This window comes from Dermochelys coriacea, chromosome 10, assembly GCF_009764565.3.
Source record: "Dermochelys coriacea isolate rDerCor1 chromosome 10, rDerCor1.pri.v4, whole genome shotgun sequence".
Classification (NCBI taxonomy): Eukaryota; Metazoa; Chordata; order Testudines; family Dermochelyidae; genus Dermochelys; species Dermochelys coriacea.
Genome location: NC_050077.1, coordinates 18,339,804 through 18,366,669, shown reverse-complemented (window position 1 = coordinate 18,366,669; position 26,866 = coordinate 18,339,804). Strand labels below are relative to the sequence as shown.

The 26,866-nt window shown below is 37.8% G+C and overlaps 1 protein-coding gene across 1 annotated transcript in view; it reads right to left on the bottom strand.

Moving 5' to 3' along the window:
* Positions 1-26,866, bottom strand: part of SMG1 (SMG1 nonsense mediated mRNA decay associated PI3K related kinase) — a 121,864-nt gene that overhangs the window by 29,424 nt on the left and 65,574 nt on the right. Inside the window, 21 exon segments of the mRNA XM_038418662.2 lie at positions 4,219-4,262; positions 4,265-4,435; positions 4,875-5,036; positions 6,124-6,301; positions 6,420-6,450; positions 6,452-6,648; positions 7,019-7,073; positions 7,075-7,152; positions 7,439-7,583; positions 8,327-8,608; positions 9,046-9,294; positions 11,319-11,439; positions 11,927-12,086; positions 12,577-12,724; positions 13,127-13,236; positions 16,535-16,736; positions 17,470-17,615; positions 21,160-21,314; positions 22,170-22,316; positions 23,868-24,064; positions 24,386-24,585. Of these exon segments, the coding sequence (XP_038274590.1) occupies positions 4,219-4,262; positions 4,265-4,435; positions 4,875-5,036; positions 6,124-6,301; positions 6,420-6,450; positions 6,452-6,648; positions 7,019-7,073; positions 7,075-7,152; positions 7,439-7,583; positions 8,327-8,608; positions 9,046-9,294; positions 11,319-11,439; positions 11,927-12,086; positions 12,577-12,724; positions 13,127-13,236; positions 16,535-16,736; positions 17,470-17,615; positions 21,160-21,314; positions 22,170-22,316; positions 23,868-24,064; positions 24,386-24,585 (3,178 nt within the window).

Below are 26,866 nucleotides of genomic sequence, written 5' to 3'. Positions count from 1 at the left end.
CAGCAAGTTTGCTGATGACACTAAACATGGGAGGAGTGGTAGATATGCTGGAAGGGTAGGGATAGGATACAGAAGGACCTGGACAAATTAGAAGACTGGGCCAAAAGAAATCTGATGAGATTCAACAAAGATTCATAGATAGATTCATAGATACTAAGGTCAGAAGGGACCCATTATGATCATCTAGTCTGACCTCCTGCACAACGCAGGCCACAGAAACTCAACCCATCCACTCCTCTGAAAAACCTCTCATCTATGTCTGAGATCTGAAGTCCTCAAATCGTGGTTTAAAGACTTTGAGGTGCAGAGAATCCTCCAGCAAGTGATCCATGCTACAGAGGAAGGCGAAAAACCTCCAGCGCCTCTGCCAATCTGCCCTGGAGGAAAATTCCTTCCCGACCCCAAATATGGCGATCAGTTAAATCCTGAGAATATGGGCAAGATTCACCAGCCAGATACCCAGGAAAGAATTTTTCTGTAGTAACTCAGATCCCACCCCATCTAACATCCCATTACAGGCCATTGGGCCTATTTACCATGATATTTAAAGATCAATTAATTACCAAAATCACGTTATCCCATCATACCATCTCCATAAACTTATCGAGTTTAATCTTAAAGCCAGATAGGTCTTTTGCCCTCACTGCTTCTCTTGGAAGGCTATTCCAAAAGTTCACTCCTCTGATGGTTAGAAACCTTCGTCTAATTTCAAGTCTAAACTTCCCAATGACCAGTTTATATCCATTTGTTCTTGTGTCCACATTAGTACTGAGCTTAAATAATTACTCTCCCTCTCCGATATTTATCCCTCTGATATATTTATAGACAGCAATCGTATCTCCCCTCGACCTTATTTTAGTTAGGTTAAACAAGCCAAGCTCCTTGAGTCTCCTTTCATAAGGCAAGTTTTCCATTCCTCGGATCATCCTAGTAGCCCTTCTCTGTACCTGTTCCAGTTTGAATTCATCCTTCTTAAACACGGGAGAAAAGAACTGCACACAGTATTCCAGGTGAGGTCTCACCAATGCCTTGTATAACGGTACTAAAACCTCCTTATCTCTACTGGAAATACCTCGCCTGATGCATCCCAAGACCGCATTAGCTTTTTTCATGGTCATATCACATTGGGGCTCATAGTCATCCTATGATCAACCAATACTCCAAAATCCTTCTCCTCCTCCATTACTTCAAATTGATGCGTCCCCAGCTTATAACTAAAATTCTTGTTATTAATCCCTAAATGAATAACCTTACACTTCTCACTATTAAATTTCATCCTATTACTATTACTCCAGTTTACAAGGTCATCCAGATCCTCCTGTATGATATCCCAGTCCTTCTCTAAATTGGCAATACCTCCTAGCTTTGTATCATCCGCAAACTTTTTTAGCACACTCCCACTTTTGTGCCGAGGTCAGTAAGACAAGAGTCCTACATTTAGGATGGAAGAATCCCATGCACTGCTACAGACTAGGGACTGAGTGGCTAGGCAGCAGTTCTGCAGAAAAGGACCTAGAGATTACAGTGGACAAGAAGCTGGATATGAGTCAACAGTGTGCCCTTCTTGCCAAGAAGGCTAATGGCATTTTGGGCTGTATAAGTGGGGGCATTGCCAGCAGATCAAGGGACATGATCGTTCCCCTCTATTTGACATTGATGAGGCCTCTTCTGGAGTATTGTGTCCAGTTTTGGGCCCCACGCTACAAGAATGTGGAAAAATTGGAAAGTGGCCAGCAGAGGGCAACAAAAATGATTAGGGGACTGGAACACATGACTTATGAGGAGAAGTTGAGGGAACTGGGATTGTTTAGTCTGCAGAAGAGAACAATGAGGGGGGATTAGATAGCTGCTTTCAACTACCTGAAGGGGGTTCCAAAGAGGATGGATTTAGACTGTTCTCAGTGGTAGCAGATGACAGAACAAGGAGTACTGGTCTCAAGTTGCAGTGGAGGAGGTTTAGGTTGGATATTAGGAAAAACTTTTTCCACTAGGAGGGTGGTGAAGCACTGGAATGCATTACCTAGGGAGTGGTGGAATCTCCTTCCTTTGAGGTTTTCAAGGTCAAGCTTGACAAAGCCCTGGCTGGGATGATTTAGTTGGGGATTGGTCCTGCTTTGAGCAGGGGCTTGGACTAGATGACCTCCTGAGATCCCTTCCAACCCTGATATTCTATGATTCTATGACACACTGACTGCAACACTGCCCGGCCAAAGCTGGCATAGTCTCTGGCTTGTTGGGTAATGGCAAGTGTGCCGAGAATGTGTGCGCCGAGGGCCAGGTTGCTGCCCTGCAGATATCTTGAATAGGGACTTGAGCTAGGAAAGCGGCCTAAGAAGTCTGAGATCTTGTGGATTGAGCAGTCAGATTAGGTGGACAAGGAATTCCCACAGGGTCATAACATGCCCCGATACATGAAGTAATCAGAGACGAAATCCTCTGGGCAGAGATGGGGAGCCCCTTCATTCGCTCAGCTATCGTTATGAATAGTTGATCTATGGAATATAAAATGCCAGGGCCCCTCTAACATCCACAGAGTGCAGACACTGTTCTTCCCCATCTGCATGCAGCTTAGGGTAAAATACTGGTAGAAAAACTGCTTAGCTGCAATGGAATTGTGAAACCAAATTTTGGGAGGAACTTTGGATGCAGACACAGCTGTACTTTATCTCTGAAGAACATTATATACAGGGGTTCCACCGTGAGGGCTCAGATCTCTGAAACTCTTCTGGCTGAAGTGATGGCCATTAAAACGGCCACTTTCCAGGAGAGGTGCAACAGTGAGTACATTGCTAGTGGCTCAAAGGGCGGGCCTGTCAGCTTTGACAGGACAAGGTTAGATCCCAAGGAGAGATTGACTTCTTTACCTGAGGAAACATCCTCTCCAGGCCTTTGAGAAAACAAACAGATCACCATTTCATGCAAAAAGACCAATCTCTTGTCAACTTTATGATAGAAAGATGAAATGGCCACCTTGTTGTTTCAAGAGCAGAAGGTACTCCAAAATAAGTTGCAATGAGGACTGTATAGGTGGAACCCTGCATTGGGAAGACCAGATGGAGAATTGTTTCCACTTTGCCAGGTAAGTTGCCATGGTGGAAGGTTTTCTATGGCTTAGTAGGACTCTATGAATCTGCTCCGAGCAAGCTTGCTCTTCAGGATTCAGCCAGGTGCAGTGGGAGCTCCACTGAAAGGCTTAAGAGGATGGTGAGTGAATCAGTGCTATCTGAGCCACGTCGAGGCTATAAGGATGACCCGTGCTCAATCCTGCTTGACTTTCGACAGAACCTTTCGAATTAATGGAATGGGGGGGGGGGGGGAAGTTGTCCATGCCAACAGGAAGGCATCCATAAGAGACCCAAATTGTGGCCCCTCAGGGAGCAAAACTGATGGCATTTCCTGTTGTCGCAGGAAGCAAACAGGTTTATAAAGGTAGTCCCACATTTAGGCTCTGGAAGATGTCCCTTGCCATCTCTGGACGAAGGGACCACTTGTGGCAAGTGGAGAAGGACCTGCTGAGGTCATCTGCGAATTTGTTCTGTGTACCTGGCAGGTAAGATGCTTCTAGGTAGATTGAGTGTGTAATGCAGAACTCCCACAGCGGATTGCCTCCTGTCATAGGGAGGAAGAGAGCACTCCGCCCTGCCTGTTGATGTAGTTAACGCAGTGGTAGTGATTTAACGGGTCTGGTGAAGACACAATTAGTCGACTTGCCACAGGAAGAGCAGGGCTTAAAACCCGGTGACAGAGGCATACCCTGGCACTGGGGAGCAGACAAGCCTCTCCGAATAAGTATAGCGGCATCCAAACACACTAACTACTAAAAGTACTACTACTACCACCACCACCACCACCACCACACCACTAGCTAAACTACAAGAACTATATACCCCAAAAAAGGAGAAGGAAACCACTGGAAGAGATTGCCAGAGCAAAGAGGGAAGTTCCAGCATTCGTCACAGGCGGTAAGAAGGAACTGAAGGGATACAGGCTCGGCTCGGCTTCATACTAGCACTATCAGCGCACAGCACCAGGGGGTGCTGGAGCCAACCCAACGGATACCATTAAGGGAAAAAATTCTGGCAACTGTGCTCAGGGCGCGCGCACACATACATTGGAATGGACACGTGCAAGCAGTCAAAGAATACGTAATTTCACAAACTGTATGTCTGGTTACAAGTCAGCTTGAATAAATTACAAAAAAAAACAAATTTATTTTACCTGCAACACCATTGTTGGATTTGCAGTAGACAGTTTTTCTACAATTTGCTATAGCAGTCCTGCATCATTGCTTGGTCTTCATTTAATCCATTTTTTGGTTCATCCTTATTACTTTCTTGAGAAGCTGGGGGACTTCCTCCTTCACATTCACCACCTAATAGTTCGTCACCTTGAATGTTACCTAGCAAAGTAGGGATTGCAGAGGGCAACTTGTTCCCTAGATTAGAAAAAGTGTATTGAATATACATACTGCAGTAGCATCCAAAGGCCAAATTTTGAATCAGGGCCCCATTATGCTAGGTACTGCACAAACTTACGGAAGTATAAAAGGCTTAGATATAATATATGAAATCACAATGAAACAATTATGGTGTGCCAAAGGGGTCTTCATATAAGGTACTAGAATTTTAGACAGTTCACAGGTGTAGTCCATAATACGTCACACCTTAAGGAGTGTTGTATCGAAAGATATAACCAAAGTGAACTTTCACTGTATAAACAGTAAAAGTTCAAAAATACTGCATTCTAGCTAGCCACACACAGACTTTCTGTATTTCTCAGCAAATTGTTTAAAATGGACCTTCTGAACATAATTTCATTTATCAACTATTTGCCATTAAGTAATAACCCCAACAACAAAAAGAATCCTTCCATACCTGAAGACTGGGATTCACTGCTAAGTGAAATGGTACCCACTATTGCAGGGTACAATATAAGATGAGGAGAATCTTGAGCTACTCGACACAGTAAATTGCAAATACTTTGACGAACATATACTTCAGGGTGGTTCAGGCGGGAGAAGAGCTGAGGAATAATACCTTTATAAAAAAGAGCAGAAAAAAGGGCTACATTGATTTTTGTACACTGAAGCCACAGAAAGATGTTTTCAGTGATGTGTAATTTTTGTACCAGGAAACTGAACAGTCACATTCTCCTGTTATTTAAACCACAGCAAGATCTCTACATTTTACTGTATGGGTACTAGATTATTTCCCCCTACCAGTCAAGAAGCAGAATCAATTATATTTAGTACATAAACCTTGCAACAGAGCACTAGCAATTGAGTCCTGCACATTGGGCCTGTTAGCATCATATGGTTTTTAGGGATTACATCACTAGAAGCTCCAAAACAAATGTGATTTTGTGACAATGTAGAAGGTGAAATAAGAAGAGACCCATTTCCACTCAAAGAGAAAAGGAGTACTTGTGGCACCTTAGAGACTAACAAATTTATTTGAACATAAGCTTTTGTGAGCTAGAGCTCACTTCTTTGGATGTGTGCAATGGATGCATCCGATGAAGTAAGCTGTAGCTCACGAAAGCTTATGCTCAGATAAATTTGTTAGTCTCTAAGGTGCCACAAGTACTCCTTTTCTTTTTGCGGATACAGACTAACATGGCTGCTACTCTGAAACCTGTCATTTCCATTCAGCATCACTCTTTTATAGTCAGGTCACTGCATTTTGCTGACTAATCCTAGCATTGAGAGAAGTGGTAGGAATTCACCCATTCCTGGAAGGGCTGCCACTGTCCAGCAGTGACCACTGTAATTCAGGGATATGGTCCATTCCTCTGGCCCACCTGGGAAGGAATAATTAACTTCCTACAAGAAACTTAAAATAGTCTTTCAAATTTGAATACAGGTTAGTCTTTGCAAAAGTCTTAGGGAATACCAAAATCTTTTTAAAAAATAAGTTTTGTTAGATGAAGAGTACACAATAATCTGCTTATTAGACGGGAGACAAACTATTGTGTATATTTTTTTTTTTAATAAACTTAGGGTTTACAACGGTTGAAAGACAAAGGTTTACAAAGGCAAGTTTGATAAGAAGTTTTCTGTTTATTTATATTTAGCAAAAAAGTCTGTTAAAATTCAGTTTAATAATTCAGCTAAGACCACCTTACCTCTCCATGGAGCAGTAGGGGTTGTTTCTAGTCCCTGCTCTAGATATTGTCGAAGTTCTCCAGCATGTTTCACAAGTAACCTCAACAATCTCAATGTTGCCATCACAATAACATCATCAGTGCTTTGTTCAGAAGTGTTTCTTAAAAGTAGTCTGGGGTCATCTTCATCAAGAGGAACCTACATATTATAAAAAGAAGTAGCACTCTTAACTGACCATACTGTTTTGTCATGGGTCTTGAGCTTTAAAAATGTTTAAGAACTAGCTTTCATCATCACAGCAGACTGTAATGCATACCTGACCAGCATTGAGTTTAAGGAAGGTAAAATGCACTGCAGGACAGTTTATAGAGACTGAAGATTCTGTCTACTACTTTTCTCCACACTTTGATTAACCCCTCTGTTGCATTTTCATCAAGATCTGAAAGCCAGGGGCAACTACTCAACAATTGACGCCATATAACATCCACCATATCATCTTCTTCATTGTCTTCATTTTCTGTGATCTGTAGGGTCATATCTTCATCCTAAACTCAGATTATGCAAGAATATTAAGAGGAAAGAATGAGATAATTGGTTTGAACAAGACCACAAAACTTTTCCACAATGTATATTAATTGCTGATCCTGGGAAGGGTAGCCAGGAATTTGAAATGTGTACACACACAGTTCTTTCAGTTGCCTCATTCCAGAGCAGACATAATGCCATACACGTGTAATCACTAACATAGCTTATTTCTTTGGGAATTTCTGCATTTTTTGTGCAGTATGCTATTTTGGGAGAAGTTTGATTTAAGACATTATATAAATATTGTAGTCCACTACACACAGGGAGGAAAGCTAAAGTGGAATACTGAATGAACTGGAACATTTTTCAAGAATGCAAGTTTCCACTTACCTGAATTCCAGCTGGACGACATACTGCCTGTCCAAGAATGCCATAGATTTTCTCGGTCTTCCTCTGCAATGTTGTCAGGAAGCAAGCTTTGAACCTCAGATTTCTCTTTTGGCAGAAGACGGACACCTCCCTGACTGTAACATTTAATAATAAGTCATCAACCCCAAAACCACAATTAATGTAAATATTTACAGAGCTACTTACCTTCATAATACTGTATATTTAAGGCTTCGTCTTAGGGTGAAATTCACCCCTATTTGGAGGGCCAACAATCAAAACAGAACACAAGAGGCACATCAGTCTTGTTTGGCTCTGCACCGCACAGGGGTGAATTACACTTATTGAGAGCCAACATATACTCAACAAATGTGAAATTAAGGTTGTTTTTTTTAAAAAAAAAAACAAGAATAATAGATTTACCTGGCATTATCAACTACCTTCCTGCCCCATCTGTAAGCCCAACTAGCCAGTGCTGCCCATGACTTGGCTACTTCAGGTGCCTGTACTGAAGACAGGTGATACAGCTGCCCCAAAATGAAGTCAGGTTCTCCAACGCCAATATTTACTGTCGTGGTGGAAATAGAACAACAGAGGTTACACACAAAATAAACACATCTGATTCACATTTATGAGAATCCTGAACTTCAAAATACCAGAATACTGTGCTTCAGAGACTGAGACTTCAATATATCACTTTAAAGAGAGTAGAGATATAGGAAAGGTAAAGAGAAAAGAATATAGATTCAAGTCAGGTAGAGCATGTGCTGAACAGAGGCCTAAATTAGATAGGAAGTCCAGATTCAAATGAAGAAAAATTTAATTGCGACACTTGGAGAAGTCTCCTGAAAAACAACCAAATTTATTAACTGCAAAACACATCACAATTCTAAGAGCAATAAAAGTGTTTAGAAAAAAATCAGTTACCCTGTGAGGAAAAAAAATCTTATAATTGATTATTTAAAAAAAAGTTTATTAAAGGTATTTAAATATAGATCTTTTATATTCACAGTCTGGGTGCCAGATCTTAAGTGAGAGTTTTTTAACTTTAAAAGCATAGTGTTGCCCTTAAGAGAATTCATTCCAAGCTCCTGTAGTTCCCATTAGTATTTAAATTCTACAAAACACCAAAATAAGAATTTTATGTAAAATATTAACCTAAGTCTGAAAATCATTTTTTTTTTAAAATAGCAAAGCAGTTGTACCACATTAAACTTTACCAGCACAACTGGCTCTGCCCCTTATTGGAACCATCACATCTGAGTAACCATATAGCCTGGCAAAGCATAAACTAGAAGGAGGAACTTCTACCTGTAGATTCACTTTCAATTCTAGGATATTCCTCTTCTATTGTATTAACAGCCGGCAGGTCAATCAAATATAAGTTTTTAGACAATGTAGAAAGGCCAGTGAGATTCTGTTGCTGTCGTGCTCTGTATACTTGCTTCAGTTGTCCTGAAATCTCTTTCCATTCAGCCTGAATCCATTTAGCCAGTGTAAGAATAGACTTAGCTACTGCATATTCGGCTTTGGCAGATTTGCAGAAGGATATGGCACAAGAACTCAGCATTTCCATAGCGTGTGTTGACTGACCTGCAGATCAAGACACACAATACATTTTTTTAGAGATGTTCGTTTTATTCAAAGTACTTCCCTGTAATCTCAAAATTCCGCAAATTTCAGATGCAGCTTTAACAAATCATGAACAGAAATGAGAGACTGCCTTTTTCTATCTGATAATGTTACTGGGATATTATAAGAGTCTATACTACAGGGCCAAATATTTAGGAGTTAAACTTATAATACAGAAACAATTATATACTATCAGCAATTTGTAAGAAAGCGAGTTTCTCTTCCCAAATCTAAACAACTGAAGAGAAAAGCCATTTTAAAATACTCAAACTGAGACATTAGTAATTGAGTTGAAAGCAATTTCTAAGTTTACTGTACCATTATGATTTCTTGGAAAAAAGAACCTGGCAAGAAGTACTATAAGACATAGTATCTATGTGAGATTATCAAACACTAACCAGCTGTGTATAGCAATTTTGTTTTCTCAATATCAAGTTCAGGACTCCATTTTTCATCTATTTGACCTGGTGCTGACAATTTTTTGAAGTGCTGAACTAAATCTTGAGCAGTAGTGGTTTTTCCCAGCTGAACTTCACTGCATTGAGCAAGCAATCGTGTGGCTAGGGCCACATTCCCCCGTTTTCTAGCAAATTTTGCTGCTGTTAGTCCCAGTTCCATTAGATGACTTCTAACGGAGACAGTCTGTTCTGAAAAACAAAGCAAATCTTTGTTGAAAAAAATTGTTTTAAAGCAATAAATTGCATTTGGAACACACAGTAGATGATTGCCTCACCATGCCAGCCATATACAGAATGCAATTACTAACAGAGGAAAAAACTATACCCACTCTTGGTCTTTTCTTAGTCCATATAAATTCTAACATTATCTGTATGCCGGCCAGAGTTTTATCTGAAATGATTAGAGAGAGATTTTGAAACAAGAAAGATATCCTGGGCAACAATATTAATTTTGATCATGGCTATTCTTACCAACGAAGTAATTGCATACTTCCTCCAGCACCCCAAATCTTTTTTCATCTGCTGAAATAGTAATTTGAAAAATTAAATCATTTAGCTTTTGGCTGGTTTGAGATTTTAATTCCCCAGTATCTTACAGAATTTGTTGCCTATGTGTACCCAAATGTTTTCTGGAGGGATAACTTCTCAAAGTCTGGTAAATTTATAGCTAGTATTACAGATTTATAATTATACATAAAAACAGTATAATTTATTTCATGCCTCATGTTTTCCTGACATCATGGATTTCTTTAGATACTAATTTTAAGGAAATGTTCAGGTTAGATACTATTACATCATTAGCATATAAAGCTATTTTCTGAGATGTTGTCATGCTTACAGTGATAAATTCATTTTTCTTTATCCTCTGTATAAAGGCCATGGAAATGCAAAAAGTAAAGGAAACAATGGATATCCTTGCCTAGCTCCCCTGTGTAATTCAAACAGGGGAGCTTTAAGTCCAAAAGGCACAGCTGCAGTTATCCATTTAAGGAATCGGGGGTCGACGTCAATATGATAGGACTACATAGACAGAAAGTTCCACTCTATCAAAAGCTTTCTCTGTATCAAATTCTAACAAAAAAGACATGGACCTCTTTTGGATTTGGCCTGTGAAACTTGATAAATGTAGACCTGTGAAAACTTGATAAATAAGTATTTTAAAAAACTGGTATGCTGGCTTAAGTCTATGTATACTACTGCTTTCTCTTCAGAGAAATGAGCGCAGCTCAAATATTTCTAATTGGTTTGTACTGAGCTTCAGATCATGCTCAACCTTCATTCTTCTCCCAAGCACTTTTTTTTTTTTTAAAGGGACCATTAAGTGGGAGTGTTCTTTTCTGAAGAGAGAAGAATGACTTAAGGGTTTTTAGAGTCTTGACAATGGTCCAAATTCATTATTGTGCAATTTTACTGATACTTTTTTTTTAAAAAAATCAGAAGACAGATAAAATCCAGAGTATTGGATGGGTGATTCACAGCAAAAAAAAAAAAAAAAAAAAAAATATATCACTGACAACTAGTGAAGAGTCTGTGAGGTAAAGTGATATATGAGATGGCTTTGGAGCAGACGATTGTGGGCTCTCTCCCCCCTAATATGCATGCGATTTAACAGATGGCTGATGTCAGAGGCCACAAAACTAGGTACATAAGCAAAGCAACATTTTTGCAATTTGTTTACTTTTTTCCATTTTAAGATTCTATTAGACAATATAAAAGTAAAAAACCTGTTTGGAGCCGGTATTAAAAACATTAATCACTCTTCCACAGTTTGCTCTCGTCTCATGTAGCTAGTTTTAATTCCAGTTTGACATTTAAAATTTGAGACTCATGGATTACCAAAAGAAGAAAAACGGGGTGGAGATTTTACCCGTACCCTGCTTCTTTGCATACAAGAAACATATTGCATACTTGAATTACTGTAAAGGAGTTTGTTTTTGAAAACACACTAATGACAGCACAAGGTATGTCTAAGTACACAATGGAAGTGTTTAAAAACTTGAAAATGAGTGAATTACATTATTGCATTGTTTCCTAAGTATTTTATAACATACATAAGCATTTGCTAAATAAAACATGTTTATTTCATATTTCTAAGCAAATTATTTGAACCATGAAAATGCAGGTGCTTCTACCAAAACAAAAGTCTAAGTTACTAATTCTGTATAATGAGGAGTCCTTGTGGCACCTTAGAGACTAACATAAAATTTAGATACCTTTAAGTTTTTCCAGCAATTGATTCTGGTACACAGTATATCTTAGGGCATGCATCCATGGTCTTACATCATGCTGTTTGCACGACCGTAAAGCATCACTAAAAAGAGGGATAAGACAGTCCTGTGGAAGGCATAAAAAATTTCATGTTTGTCATGGAATGTAGAGCTTGTAGTTTTCAATACCTAGAGAACATTTTAGAGTAGAGTAAGCTGTAGTTTACTAATTTAAGTTTATATAGCAAAGCGTAACACCAAAAATATTTGGTTAGTTGGACTGTTTGAGCAGGGATGTTACTGCATGAGAGAGGTGTCTAAAGTGAGGTCTGAAGAGTCCTGCAATGAAGCCCTTTTTACTGTGAGATTACAAAGATGCAGGTGGAAGTGGTGTTAAATGGTCAGAAATTTTACTAACAGATTAAAAAAAAATATTTTCAGGTGCAACTATTTTAGGAAATTCAATGTGTTCTCAATTTAGTATGAGTAAGAATGAGCCCATCTCTGCAACAGTGTTCATGCAATAACAGTTCAGCAGAAAGATGTTACCTGATACATGTATAACACATGACCTTATTAATATTATTTTAAGAATTTATACACAAAAAAAATACCTCTGATGAAAGCCTGCTTGATACGGTGTTTTCCAAAGCAGATGAACAATATAACTGCAGGGTGCTCAACACTGGCAATGACTGAGACACAGTCAACGTGGAAAGTCTTAAAGGTCCAACGGCTATTCGTGACGTCTGTTTCAGGTATTTTACAATATTTCTGAAATAAAGATTTAGTGTTAGAAACTAGAACAGTCCATTCTATTAGCTACTAATTATCCTTGTCTTTTTAAATTAACAGATATTGTTATTTATTAACATTAAAAAAAACCTATGAACCTGCAACAGGCAGCAAAATTCAGCCTCTTCATATGGAAGAAAGGATCAGGTCTTGCATAATCTATAATTTTTCATGCACAGTATGTTCCACAGATTGTCTGTTTCAAAGCATTGTTTACTGTCAACTGGCCAGGTGAACAAAGCATTAGATCTCTAAAATTAAAATCCCTCCTTACTCTTTCTCCTAGTGGTTTATATTCCTAATCCATGAAACAATTTCGTGCACTCTCAGAAAGGCAGCCAAACAAAAGCTTCATACTTAAATACAACGAAGACTACAGTTACTACAAAGTGGTATTTAATGGATTACAACTTCTCTCACACAAGAGATACAAGGTCCTTGTATTCAATCAAAGGTTCTTTAAACTTACTCAGTTATCAATTGCCACTTTTGTTCCTGTTCTGTGTGGTTAATAGCTCTTGCCAGACATACTGAACTTCTCAACAACTGTACTTCAATTGCTTTCTGAAATTCCCTTGGATCAGGACTTAGCATGTTAGGAAGCAGCTTCTTCATATCTACAAAGATTATACATACATTCCACAAATGATTAAAAATTACCAACCCTTACCATAATTCTTGCAATAAAAGTTTTGAAAGGAAGAAAGTTTGCGATAAGAACTGCAGAACAAATATTGATAATTAATGAGAAAATTACATTTTTAAATCCAAGTTCTTTTCTCAAAAAACATCTATATCCAAAAAAAAAAAAAAAAAGAAGATACACAACAGCATTTAGGATTATGATTGCCAATTATTTCTCAACTTGGTAAATAAAGTTACAGTAGTTCTGCTGAACTCTGGAATCCGTATCCAGAAAGTCTCCGAGTGTAATTTCTATATTGATATGGTACCGTATTTTAAGCTTATAATAAGTGTTTAGGAATTACTTTTATTATGAATTTTGATTTTATTTGTACCTATTTTTTCTTTGGATCCTCCAGTAAGTAGGTTGATGTTTTCTCCAGGTAGCAGTTCTAGCTGTTCTGTACAGTCAGTAAGTTCTCCACATTCAAAGCTGCTTAAAGATCTGCAATTCAATTTTATAGTTTTATTTCCATACTCCTACTTCACCCTAGTTGGTGAAGATCCTACAACTTAACAGCAATGAAAAGCCAGAAGGAGCACTACTAATAAACCAATTGTCTTTTAACATGTTTCTTCTGTAGCCTTACGGTATGTACACTTTGAGCAGGGGGTGTGATTCCCAGCTTGAAGAGATATTCACGCTAGTTCTGAATGAGCTAGCGTGTTAACAATAGAATATAGCCACAGCAGCACAAGCATCAGGAAGGGCTAGCCACGCAGAATGTGTGTGTCAGAAACATTAGACAGGCCATCAGGGCAGCTAGCCCACTTGCGCTGCTGCATCTACATTCCATTTTTAGCATGCTTGCTCAGTCAGAGCTATTGTATGTCTCCTCCAGCTGTGAATTATGCCACCAGCTTCAAGTACAGACATTCCTTTATTCAAAGCCCTGAGGTTTTCACACAGCACTTTTAGACGGTGGAATTCAGAGCACATTCACATAACTTGAAAACAAAGATTTCCATCTTAATATACAATCATAATCTGTACAATGAAGGTAACGTAGCAGAAACACTTAAATCAATTTTTGCTATTCATGAAAATTTAGAAGCTATCAGACTATCAAAATTAAAGAATAAACATTTCAAAGTTTCATATTTATAGAAAATCATCAATTAGTCTACACATCTAGTGCTCTTCCACCAGGTATAGGGATAAAGGAAGGAAAAGAATAAGTACTGGCAAATTAAAGTAAGATACTTTCAGGGAGCAATCTTAAAAAAGAGCTTTCCTTTATGTTTAAGGGGGGAATCCTGGTTCCATCCAAGTCAATGCGAGTTTTACCATTGACTTATATAGGGCCAATAAAGAGGCCCCAAAATTTTTTTTGGCCAGTAATTGAACTGCTTGGTGCACATGACAACAAGAGACACAGGGGGACACTCAGAAAAATTAATCCAAACTAAATTTTAAAGGGGATTAGTTAAACTGCATTAAACCCCTACGCGAACCTTCTTATTCAGAATTAAAGTGAATTAAGGCCACTTTAATTCTCAATAGTAGCATCCACAAAGGGGTTTAAACTTGATTTAACTAATCCACTTTAAATGTACACCTTCAGTTAATTTTCCTGAGTGTCCTTCCGTAGACAAGCTCCTAGAGCAGTGGCTCTCAACCTATTTACCATTATGGGCCACAATGTGTTATGTGGCCCACATCCAATACTATCTGTAAGGCCCTGAGGATGTCACATGGGTTGCAGCTGCGTGCTGATTGGGCCGCAAGCGGCCCACAAGCCGCAGGTTGTGAACCACTGCCCTAGAGTCTTGTGTAGCGCATAGTTTACACAGGAGTACGCTGACAGCCTGCAACAGCCAAAATCTAACTTCCTCACCTAACCCTTCTACCCTGTTGACAGCATATCAGTTGAGCAGTTCAGGAGACTAGATTCTTCTAGAACAGTATCAGTCAGCCAACTGAGATAAGACATTGAAGATTGAGCCAACAAACCCCTTAACGCAGAATGTCATGATACAAATGTTCAAGTGTTCTGTTACCATCTGCTGGCAGAAAGGAAATATGAAGTGTCTGGACTAACAAAGAAGAAAAAACCCACATTCACTATGAAAATGTTTATATCCCATTACTACTGCATATTTATTTGATTAAAAACTTCTCTCTCTAGCTACATAGTTTCTCCCTTTTGCTTGATTCTGCAGTGAAGTCATAATCTTAAATGGGAATAGAGCACCCTAAAAAGCTTTTTAGAGGGTGTACAAATTTGGTGCCTAATAACCAGGAAAATATGTAGATTAGACAGACGACCTGGATAAAACTACACCTGCCCCACACAACTCAGAATGATCGAATCTCTGCACCTGCAAACTATTTGTGGATGCCTATCACTGAAAAAATCTCTGCCAGCACAGACAAATGTATCTAAAAAGGATGAGGATATGAAGTATTCATAACTATTTCTAAACAAAATATTTTCAGACACATCGTAAAGACTTGCCCACATTGTGGATTAACTACATGGCAACTTTTAAAAAACAAACCTTTTGAGTTATGTTATATGAGGAAGTCCACCAGTTTTACTAACAGAAAAAAAGGAACACTTTATCCTTAGAAACTCAAACTTCTTGACAGACTATATTTAAACTTTTCCCCAAGAATTTACTTTTAGGCCAAGTCTGCATGTGAGAAACTTCAGACAAAAGATTTTTTATAAAGTTTATTGGAGAAGTACAGGCTTGAAAAAAATAGATCTTCAAATGGAATGGCTACAGAAGTCTTATCTATTGCAATTTCAACTTTATATTAACTAGAGCAGTGGTTTTGGACCTGTGGTCCACAGACCTCTTAGGGGTCCGCAGACTACGTCTAAGTTGTTCGCAAAAGATTGTTATTACTCTAGAACAGTGGTTTTCAACCTGTGGTCCCTGGGGTTCCACAAACTATGTGTAAAATTTCTAAAGGGGTCTGCACGTCCACTTGAAAATTTTTAGGGGTTCACAAATGAAGAAAGGCTGAAACCCACTTGAGTAACAAGACAAATGTCTGCTAGAATCATAGGTGCACTTTTTTTATACTTAGTTACAAAAACCTAAAGACTATCATGATTCATTAGATATATGCAGGGTTGTTGTAGCTGTGTCGGCCCTAGGACATTCGAGAGACAAGGTGGTGAGGTAATATATTTTATTGGGTGAGAGAGACAAGCTTCCAAGCTTACACAGAGATCCTGAAGAAGAACACCATGTAAGCTTGAAAATTTCTCGTCAACAGACAGTGATTCAGTAAAATATTACCTCATCCACCTTGTATCTTTAATGAATCATTAGATATCAGCCAACATAATCTTCTTTAATTTCTGAAAAAGCTTTAGAGTCAAAATTTTAATTCAGAAATCTAAAGAATAAAAAAAGATACAAGTGAAAGACAAGATATTTTAAAAAATTATTCTAGTTGTGAGAATAGATGAATCCCCTTACAATGAAAAATAACTAAAACAAATCCATTATCTTCTGCCTCCAAATAAACAAATTTAAGAGGCCTTTCCTAATCTTAAGAATCATGAAAACCCCAACAGTTTATTTAGGATGGTGTCAATTCACTAATTATTTGTTATAGCTACTATACATCAAGGAAGTTTTCCTTCTAAATCATTATTCATTTTGCATCACAAAAGATAAAGATCTTAGAAACCACATGGCACTGATATGAAACTAAGAGAAGCTTTCATGTAACAGTTTACTGTTTTCAGAGATATTATTGAAAAAATTAATGAGAACCTTACTTTATGTAGTTAAAGTCTGCTTTTAAATTGACTGAGGTATTACTTGTGCTTTTTTTCAAGTCATGGACAGCATTCTGCCATTCTTGTACAGCAGACCAATCAGCAATTGCAATGTAACATTCACATGCTTTGTTACCCAAGTAATTTATAACTTCAGGTGAAGAATCACTTGGTTTAGTCAGAACAGTTTTTCTAGCTTCACCTGTGAAATTAAGAAAATCAATATTTAAGAAAAATAAGCCTTATAACTTGACAAAGCATTGGGAAATTATGTTTAAGGCAAAAAGTTTCATCAGTTTTAGATAAGATTAGTTACACAATATTTACAGCACCTAACTTCTCATCTGTAGCATATTTTATCACCTGTAAAACTGAAATACTTACGCAAGAGGCTTTGGAAGAATTTAGTGAATATTTATAAAGAAACTGGAAGAGAATGATCTGATCAATATAGAACTAAACTAACATGTGCACCTGATAATACACACAAAAGTGTACAAAATACCCCTTCCCACTTCTCAAGATTTTAATAGAGTGCTGTGACAAGGTCTCATTTTAAAGCTTCTTTTTATACTATACTACATTCATGACATATACAAATAACTGGAAGTAATGATGTATTATTAAAGTTTAAATAATTAGAACTAAACTGCTTAAAATACAATGTGTTATCCTTGCTTTTATCCATCTCTTCACTAGGCCCCAAACCTGCAAACATCTATGCATGTGCTTATCTTTACATATGTGAGTAGCTCCAATATCTTCAACTGGATTATTCAGTTAAACTTGTATGCAAGTGTTTACAATGTAAATTACTAAGACAATATAGCAAGGCTTTACTGTTGACTGTATTACCTGTAAAGCACAACAATGTTATGCACATATTCAATACATGAAGTTTGTGACCATTTTAAAAAGCAATAAATAATACTTACCATTGAAAGAATGCTTTGGGCTGGCATTATTGCCACTATTTGAATTGGCCAACTTCAGGACAGATTTATCAAAACCAGCTATGGAGCAATCCACTCCTGTCATGGAACTCAAGTGCTCCTGGTATTCAACAGTTGCTTTTTCAAACCTTAAACATTTAAGATTTAATGTTTAGTCAACATTTCACAGCAATGATTTTCTACTTTTTGTATATGAAGTTTGTATTAAAATTTCCTATAAAAGGACAGAATGAATGATCCCTGCAATGCCACAAGAATAAAACAAAGGAAGACCAAGAGGATTTCTCCCTATAGTAAAACGGAAAACAGAAGTGGTGGGGCGGGGAAGCTACTGAAGGTGGGTGTTCTAGTTACTGATCTCTTATTCTTGGAACTGTCTTTATCCTTCAGCCCAAAACATCAAACTGGGATCTTTAAAAAATAAGGTTGAATAAGATAGAACACAATTAAGGTTGTCAGTTAATAGACATAATTTCACATATATGAAACTATGTATCAGCTTTTCATGCCAACTTCAAATTACTATGAACTGAAGCAAAATTTACTTGCTGGCACTGTTCTAGATGAAGTAGCTTTAATATGATTTTTCACAAGAAAAGTCTGCCAGAAACTCCCCCCCTCACAGGAGACAAAAGCAACAACACAGCAGGGTGCAGACGAGCAGAGCTCCCCCAGCTATGTTGGTTTGGGGAGACAGAATGGAAAACATGGTTAGTGGAATGAGCTTCACAGCCTCTAGGCCCTAAAGATGTCAGCAGTTGGCATTTTAACAATTTGAATTCTAGATTTGTTTTTTTTGCTGTTTGCTCCTCCTAATCTCATTCTCACCCCTCAACACAGTCCCTCCATTGCCATGAAATGCATCCGATGAAGTGAGCTGTAGCTCACGAAAGCTTATGCTCTCATAAATTTGTTAGTCTCTAAGGTGCCACAAGTACTCCTTTTCCATTGCCAGTGTCACTCTTCCCGCACTCCTGCCTCTCAATGACCTTCCCCCAACCCTTGTTCCTCGTATCTCCCTTGCTCCCCTGCCACTGTCCATGTCCAATGTAACAAAACATTTTTTAAAAGAACAAACGAAAACCATGGAACAAACAGGACACACGCTAACTGCCATGGCCACTTTGCTCATACGTGTACCTCTCTCCCTGCCTAATATGTTTTCTCCTTTTTTGACTCTAAAACCCTTGCAACAAGGCTCACTTTCTCTCTCTCGCCTGTTTGGAAAGCACTTAGCATACTGTGAGTACTGTACCTCTGCAGATGAAAGATGACTAGACTAACAGCTTTGTTATATTCACATAGGTTTGCTACTCATGACTTGAACTGAGAGAAGCAAATATTGGATTCTTTCTCTCTGCTTACAGGAACCACAAGCAGGAGACAGAGAGCTGTAATCTGGCAAGGTTACCTAACGGAGGCTGGTATAATAGGAGTGCTCATCAGACACAGCTGGTCTTATGGAGGGAGCTGAAGTTGTTTGAAGGAGAAGAGCCATGAAGTTCCCATTTCTCTCACTCAACAGAGCAGGAGAAGAGAAGATAACTGGTGTGATCTGCTGGCCTGATTTGCATCCACTCTGCTACTCTTCATGCCTCTGACCAGATCCTATTTAAGATATGTTGACACTTAAAGTAGCACATCTATGGGCCCTGACTGGTGGCAGAGGAAGGAAGTGGTAAAATATTGGAGGGTGAGAGACATCGAAGCTAGTCCTGCAGGAAGATGCTTCCACACAGGCCAAACCAAGCAGTTAAGAAGGTGGGGGAAGGAAGCACTTGTGACAGAGACAGAGGTGGGAAGAGAGATAAGAGTGCTGTTTCTTTCAGTATGCCAGCAAGACGAAAGGTATACACGGACACAGAATGTGTGCGCATGTTTTTCCCTTAGGTGAATTTTAGTCTAATATGTAAAACACAAGTACTTTGGTATGGGTGGAAAGTTTTTCCCTACATGTTCAAAACTCCGAAGACTGCCCACATTAAAACTACATAACATAATATCTATTTTCAATAAATTGTTAGCTCTGTGGTTGGCAGTAGTGCTAAGTATATAACCCAGGATGACCTTTAAAAAAAACAAAAAACAGTGTTTTGTTTTAGTTTATTGTATACCCCTAACAGAGCACAAATCCCAAATTTAGATGTCTTTGCCCTAAATTAAAACACAACCAAACAAAACGTCACTTTTCCACACCCTGAAGAGCATATAATGATGGCTAGTTTAAGCAGCAGTTGGGAATAATTCTCTTTCTTTCTTTATAACAAAAAATGTAAAGGTGTAGATATATTATAATAATTGTATCTGACTTTTTCCTTCTACCCTCTACTCTCTGTAGATTGCATATTTTCTTGGACTGTAAGAAGGGGCAGGGACTGTCATCCTATGCCTTTGTGCAGTACTTAACAGAATGAGATCACTATCATCATGATAGAGAGGCTCCGAGTACTACTGCAAAACAAATGTTAAACCAAACAACATAAACCAACATTTCCCTTTTCACTGCTAACTTTCCTTTCAGAAATGTCCCATTAATTTCCTCTCTCATTGTGGCCTGTTGTACTAGTCATATTCCAACAACTCATTAATCTGAAAGGATGTTGCATAACAACAGAGTTGAAAGCTTTGACTATTCAAATAGTTGAATAATATATCAAATATTATTTTGCTTATTCAGTCACATATGTAATAACTGTCTTGACACAGTGAAGCTGGATGTCTATTAGCTAAATAACCTTTAGTACAGTAGATTTTAGGACTGAAGATTTTCTGCAAGTCTTGGTACAGCAACAGTTCACATTACTACCACACTTTGTATCTTATAAAGATATGCATTATTTGAAGGATCTAACAAAAGAAAACAGACATCAATAATCCTTATAAAAATTCTATAGATTTTTGCTGCCTAAGTTTTGTTTGTCTGCACATGTACCTAAGAATTAACAGGGTGTCTCCTGTTTCCTTTCTGGGATTCAGTAGCTACCTTCCACAGTGAAAAGGCGAGTTGATTCCCCATAAGTGGATGAAAATTTCAAGTATGTTTCCATGTATTTTGTTCCACTTTCTAAAATCTATCACACTGATCTACGGATTCTTGGGGCAGGTCTAAACTATAAACAAGTCGACCTATGTTAGGTTGACTTACAGCCACCGCAGTGGCTGTAAGTCATAAGATGCTTTATGTCAACCTAACACGGTAGTGAAGACTAGGGTTTATCTGTAATTTAAGACCCTACCTCAGCGGTGATCAACACTCATAACACAAAAAGAGCCAGGTCTGAAAATTACGTCTGGATATCCTTAAAGAACCTCAGATTACTACCTCTGGCCAGGAAACCGGGTAAAAAAAAATTCAGATTAAAGAATAATTTGCAACATAAACCTGGCTAAATAATGCTGCTACACTACAGAGAATTTTTGAAATACTACACAGCACATAACATAACAACTTAGTGATGTTCTTATGCATCTGTTTTTAAAAAATCCTAGGACATGCTAACCATCTCCCAAAGACATGTTAAAAATGAACTTCTTGTTCAGATAAGGAAACCAGAAGAGCAGCTTTGATCCATGAAGCAACTTACATTAATTGAGATAAAATATTGGCACTTCATGTATTTAGAAAATAAACTCATATTTATACCAGTTCTCCAGCCATTTGTGCCAACTTACCGTCCTTCTGCTTGCTGAGCTACAGAATTAATCCAAGACAGACTCTTCCCAACTATAGCAGAAGACCAGACAGCTATTCCTTGTATAGCCTCAGGGCAATGAAGCTCACATAGTGCTTCCACCAACATCGTAATTGTCACTTCTAATTCACTTCCCTAGAAATGAAGTTTAAGCCTAATTTAACAGATCTTGTTTGAAGAGAAAAGATATGCAAGTTGTTAAATGTTTTAAATGTGTAATGCAATACTTCATGTTTATATTTAATAAAGTATTCTCAATGGTCACAGTTACCCCACTCCCACAAAGTAGAGCAAAGAATATTTGAAAAATCAGACACTGTACACTACTTTCTGAAAAGCACATCCAGCTTATGGCCTATACTTATGCAAATACATTACTTTTTCACAAATCCCCAGAAATTCATCAGCAGACAAATTACTACCCAGGCATAAATCTAGAAAGTGTTCTCTGCTAAAAAAAACCAAACACGTCATCAGTACCCTTCAGCTTTTATACAAAGTGTTCTAAATACAGTGGTTTTTCCAACTCATTGTGCCAACATTTTGTAGAAAGAGCCCCTCCTAGGCCACATCCTCTTCCAGTCCTCATCCCAGTCCTTGGTTAGAAAAGGGTTGCTTTTCACAATACCAGGAAGGGCTCCAAAGACAAAAAGTTTGAAAAATACTGGTCTAGCAAAAGTATCAGAAACTTCCACAAGTTTTAAACAGAGGCTCCTTACTTAAACAGTGGGAATTATATAGTTCAAAATATGAGCTAGCTATAAATCTTTGACTAAATGTGTAACACAGAATTTCCAAATTTTAACTATTCTGCCTAGAAAAAACTCCACCTCCTCAAAAATAGATAAGTAAAAGTTCAAAACTGTTGCTCTAGAATACAGTTTTTAACAGGCCTATTGGTTTGATTACTTAATCCATTGGTGTATCTTTTAGTTTATATACAATACTATGTTTTTTCTACAGCTTACTAAATTTTGAAAAATACAGTACCTTCATTTCTGTGAGTAAATCAAAACCATGTCTGACTGTCACAGCAGGTTGACCAGCCAACAATCCAACCCGCATGATAGAAAGTCTAATCCGAGTTAGCCAATCTTGGCAGGTCTGGCGGTTAGTATAGAAGAATGTCCTGATAACCTTTTCAATAGGGAGAAGGGAGAAAGGGAAAAGAAAAAAAAAAAAAGATAGAGTTTTATAAACCAATACTTTCTATTTTTGTATAAATTAAAATAGATGCAGTATAATATTTAATACATAGAACACAGCATAATCTTATCCAGAGGGTTCCCTTCTGTAACTAAATTTTCAAGTGGTGTAATTTACTATAGAATGATTAAAATGTAACAACATTGCCGTGGAAAGATTTCTGTCAGCAAGTCCATTACAAGAAGTTAGATTTAAATGCGTTTTAACTTGTCCTTTCAAATTCTCTTTCCCCCGTATCTAAGAAGCCCTACTTACAATGGATGATTTATCGGAAAATATTTTTGCTTTATTCAACCCTCCTTCAATACCTGCTCTTGGAGGACCACATTTCCATATGAAAGAGGCTGGAAGTTGGGGGGAAAGAAGGGATGGAAAAAGAGAAAATCTGCCTCATCAGTGACTCACTGCTTCTTGCCAGCCTGGGAGAAAAGAATTCAGCTTGATCCTTAAAATTTGATCCCCTGCACAGCAGCAAAATGCACTAATTCTAGATTACTCCCAATTTAGTTTGACCTGCCATTGGGAAATTACAACATACATTATAATTATAGAGATTCTGAGGCAAACACATGAGTGGTGCAATATCTTTCTACCAAATATTAATCAATCAGATTTGGATGGATTTGTTCTCAACAAACAGAAATGGTTTCCTTGGAACCCTTCCAAATACATATCTGGACAGGCAAAATAGCAAACAAATAATTCTTGCAAAAACTCATTGCAATTATGACATGATTTACAATGTCAACAACTTGGCCATTTTACATATTGTTTAAACAGAAATGGGAAAACAGCAAAGTGGTCATTTCAATTTTTAAAGCAATTTGTTTCTATGAAGGCCAAAGCTTCATAGATTCAACTGTAAATACATCAATTTTTGTTTCATATTCAACAAATGGCAGCTTGAACCCCTCACAACTGAATTCATTTCATAACAAATGTTGATAGCTTAATAGAGCAGTGGATACTGTGCCTTTAATTCACATTCAATAGTTATTCATTTTATCATCTGCAACGTGTTTGATATTGTGCTGCTGTGCACACAGTTACTCAAGAAAATGATGTTCCCTTTTCAGTTGTTTAATAGTAAATAACATTAAATCAAGTAAGGCAAAACAAACTGAAGGAATATATCATGTTTGTTTGAAAAGAAATTAGACAAACAAGGTTAAATGAAAATCAGAACACAAGCCTAAAATGTTTGGAAACAAGGTTGTCTGCAGCTCATCTTTTTCAAAAACAGTAAGCTCCACCAACAGGGAGAACAGCTAGGCAATCCTGAGCTTTTTAAATTTTTTAAAGTGGAAAAATTGTTGGCTTATAATCAGGGTAGTATATCGAACATTTCTATAGAAAAGTTATTACAAGGAATCATTTGGAAGTGGCATATGATTCTTGATAAACATCAAGTGATATACAGTGAAATATTCCCACTTTTGTAGGACAGTTTGCAGTACACTGTCAGCATTGAAAGAGACAAACCTTTGGTGGAGAAGTGAGTGCATTAGCACATCCTTCATAAGCATTGTACATCAATTTCTCCAGATTCTCCAAGTACTGTAGAAGGAGAACAAGTCTAAGCTGATTACTGCTGTGTCCTTCATCATTGTCTGCTATAGTCCACTGGCTAACATCTTGATCCGGGTTTAACGTGTGGGCTGCAAGACTTCTAATGATACCTATGAACATTTGGCCAGAACATTTCAACACAATGGTTAATCAAAAATCAGGATTTACATCTTTATATAATATAAAAAATATCTGTGAAAATTGAGTCTAAAATTATTAACATGTACTTCAACAAATAAACTACATAAAGCATCTCCAAAATTATATATAACCCTTGATTTCTTGACATTTAAGAAAGGTCTAAAAAAAGCAACAAATAGCTGAAAAAGAAAGTAATTTTTTCCTATCTTAACCATAATTTAAGAAAACAGCTCACTACTCTATTTCTTAAACCAAATATCCCATTAAAAAATATACATTATTTATATTACCTTCAATTGTCTGGAACGTATCTTGGGCTCTACCTAGAGGGGTTCTTAACTTAGAAAGGACCGTAAACTGAGCTGCTTCCCAAACAGCCCACTGCCAAAGTACAGCATCCGTCTTCAACAGATTGCGAGGAATGGTCGATTGGTCACGCTTATCTAATCTCTGACAGCTGTAGAACAATCTTTCTAACCAATTGTCCTTCCTGAAAAAAAGTTAAGACAAATACAGCAATTCATATCTATATACATACTGTAAACGTATTTTAGCTTGTATCTGATTATTCTTGTAATCAAACCTCTAATGGACCTATTTCCTATGGTCATGCACATGTGCATACACACAGAGGATTATTTTGCAGGAAGAAATACAGAGCTCAAGAACATTGCAAAAAAATGACAAAGGCAGAAAAAATGGAGACAAAGGGTTTGCTAGCCAAAAATGAAGAAAACGCAGTGCAGAAGACAAATTTGGAAAAGAGGCATACACTTTTGGTTGAAAATGAAAATGCGCAAAGAGAAATAAGATGTTCAAAATTCAGAGAAAAATAGATGTGAATAGAAATTAATGAAGATTGTGAGGATTTAGCAGCATAAAATATTGCATCCCAAAAACTGGAATGGTAAATAGTTTCAGCTGGTGCCAAAAACCGGAAAAGGATTTCAGACACTCTCTTCCAGGTGTACAAAATGACAGAGAAGGCCCACAAGTTAGAAAGATCGCAGTGAAGCCAATTGCAAGTAGTATAACTCAATATCTTTCCAACACCGTCTCATCTTCTAACATGAACCAACACCACCAAAACATGCCTCATTGTCAGTTTGCATTGAGTCTGCAGTCTCAGAATGTAGATGATATCAGTATAACTTCTGAGCGTATCATATGTCAAATACATGAGGAGATAGGCATCCTACAGAAATGGTATAAAGACATCTGTATTGAATACCTACACACTGAGTTCATGGGGGGGTAGGGGTGGGGAAGGATGAGAGGAAGGGGCATGTATAACTATACAGAACATATGGTTCCAGGCAAGAAGGTTGATGGCATCTGGAGTACCTGAAGAAGCAGTGTGCTATATACCAGTCAACAGTTTGTAGCATCTTTTGTGCACAATGGGACTAGCTGTATGGAGGGTGCATCTAGCTAAGGAAATCCACTAGGACAATAGTGCAATTAAGACAAGAAAAAGAAGTTACTCCAATTCACCTATCACACCCAGCTGACTTAAGGCTATCAGAAAAAAAAATCAACTATTAAACAGACCATAATTAAAAACAAACAAAAAAACAAAAAAAAATTATTTACTTACAGCTGAAAAGACCTTAAATTTTAAAGAGCGACTTGGCAGGGATAAAGGAGGAACAGATGGTTGAAGACTATGATGTATATAGAATTTGTTCTCTGGGTTCACAAATGCTGCCTTACCTAGTCTGCTTTCAAAAACTTCTGAAAACATTGAAGGCCCTCCTACTGCCACATGACCAACCCAGTGGTAATAAAAAGTAAAAAAAAAAAAAAAACATATTCAACTCTTTCAACATGGATGTGAGCAGTAGTGGGTTTTAGTAGCTACATGGTGACAAAACTGATTATACAAAGGCTTACATAACATCCCTTCTTGTAGATTTAATACATTAAGTCTTTACATACCAAAAAGAATTAATTGAAACTTAAAATTTAATATTTACAATTTGCATTAGTAAATTATGTAATTTTAATAGTTTCTGTCTGGAAAAATACGTAATCTTCTGTTCTTCAAAATGTGACGCAGACGTGTATTCCAGGTCGGTGTGCGCACTCCATACTCTGGAGCTGGGACATACCCGGAACAAAGGCTCTCACACCCTGTGGCTGTAGGGCCTCCCCCAGCCGTATACGGGTGGCACTGCCCCAATCCTCCCAGTTCCTTCACATAAAAGAACTGAAGTACAGACTCCAAACGCAGAGGCAATGAAGGGCAGGTCATGGAATACACATTTGTATCACATCTGGAACAACAACTGTTACAGGTTGTTTTTTACTTCAAGTAGATGCAGCCGCGTATTCCATGTGGGTGACTTGCAAACAGTCAGGACGCAGGACGTGAGGCTCAGAGTCTACTTAAAGAAGGCAGCACTTCCTAAAGTTTGCATCTGATCTGGACACAGCTATAATGACATAGCACATAGCAAAAGTATGCACAGAGGACCCAGTGACCACCCTGCAAATGTCCAATATAGGAACGTCATAGAGAAATGCTGTTGTCATTGCCTGAACTTGCTTGGAATGCCCTCACACCTCTTGAAGTGGCGTAGCCTGAGCTACTTCATATGCTTCAAAACACATGATGTTATCCACCTGGAGATTGTCTGTGAAGAGACCACTTGACCCTTCATTCAGTCTGCATATGAAACAGACGAAGAGAGGAATGAAAAAGTTTAGTTCTAGCCACATAAAAATGTAAAAATCACCTGACATTCAAGGTATGAAGACGCTGTTCCTTT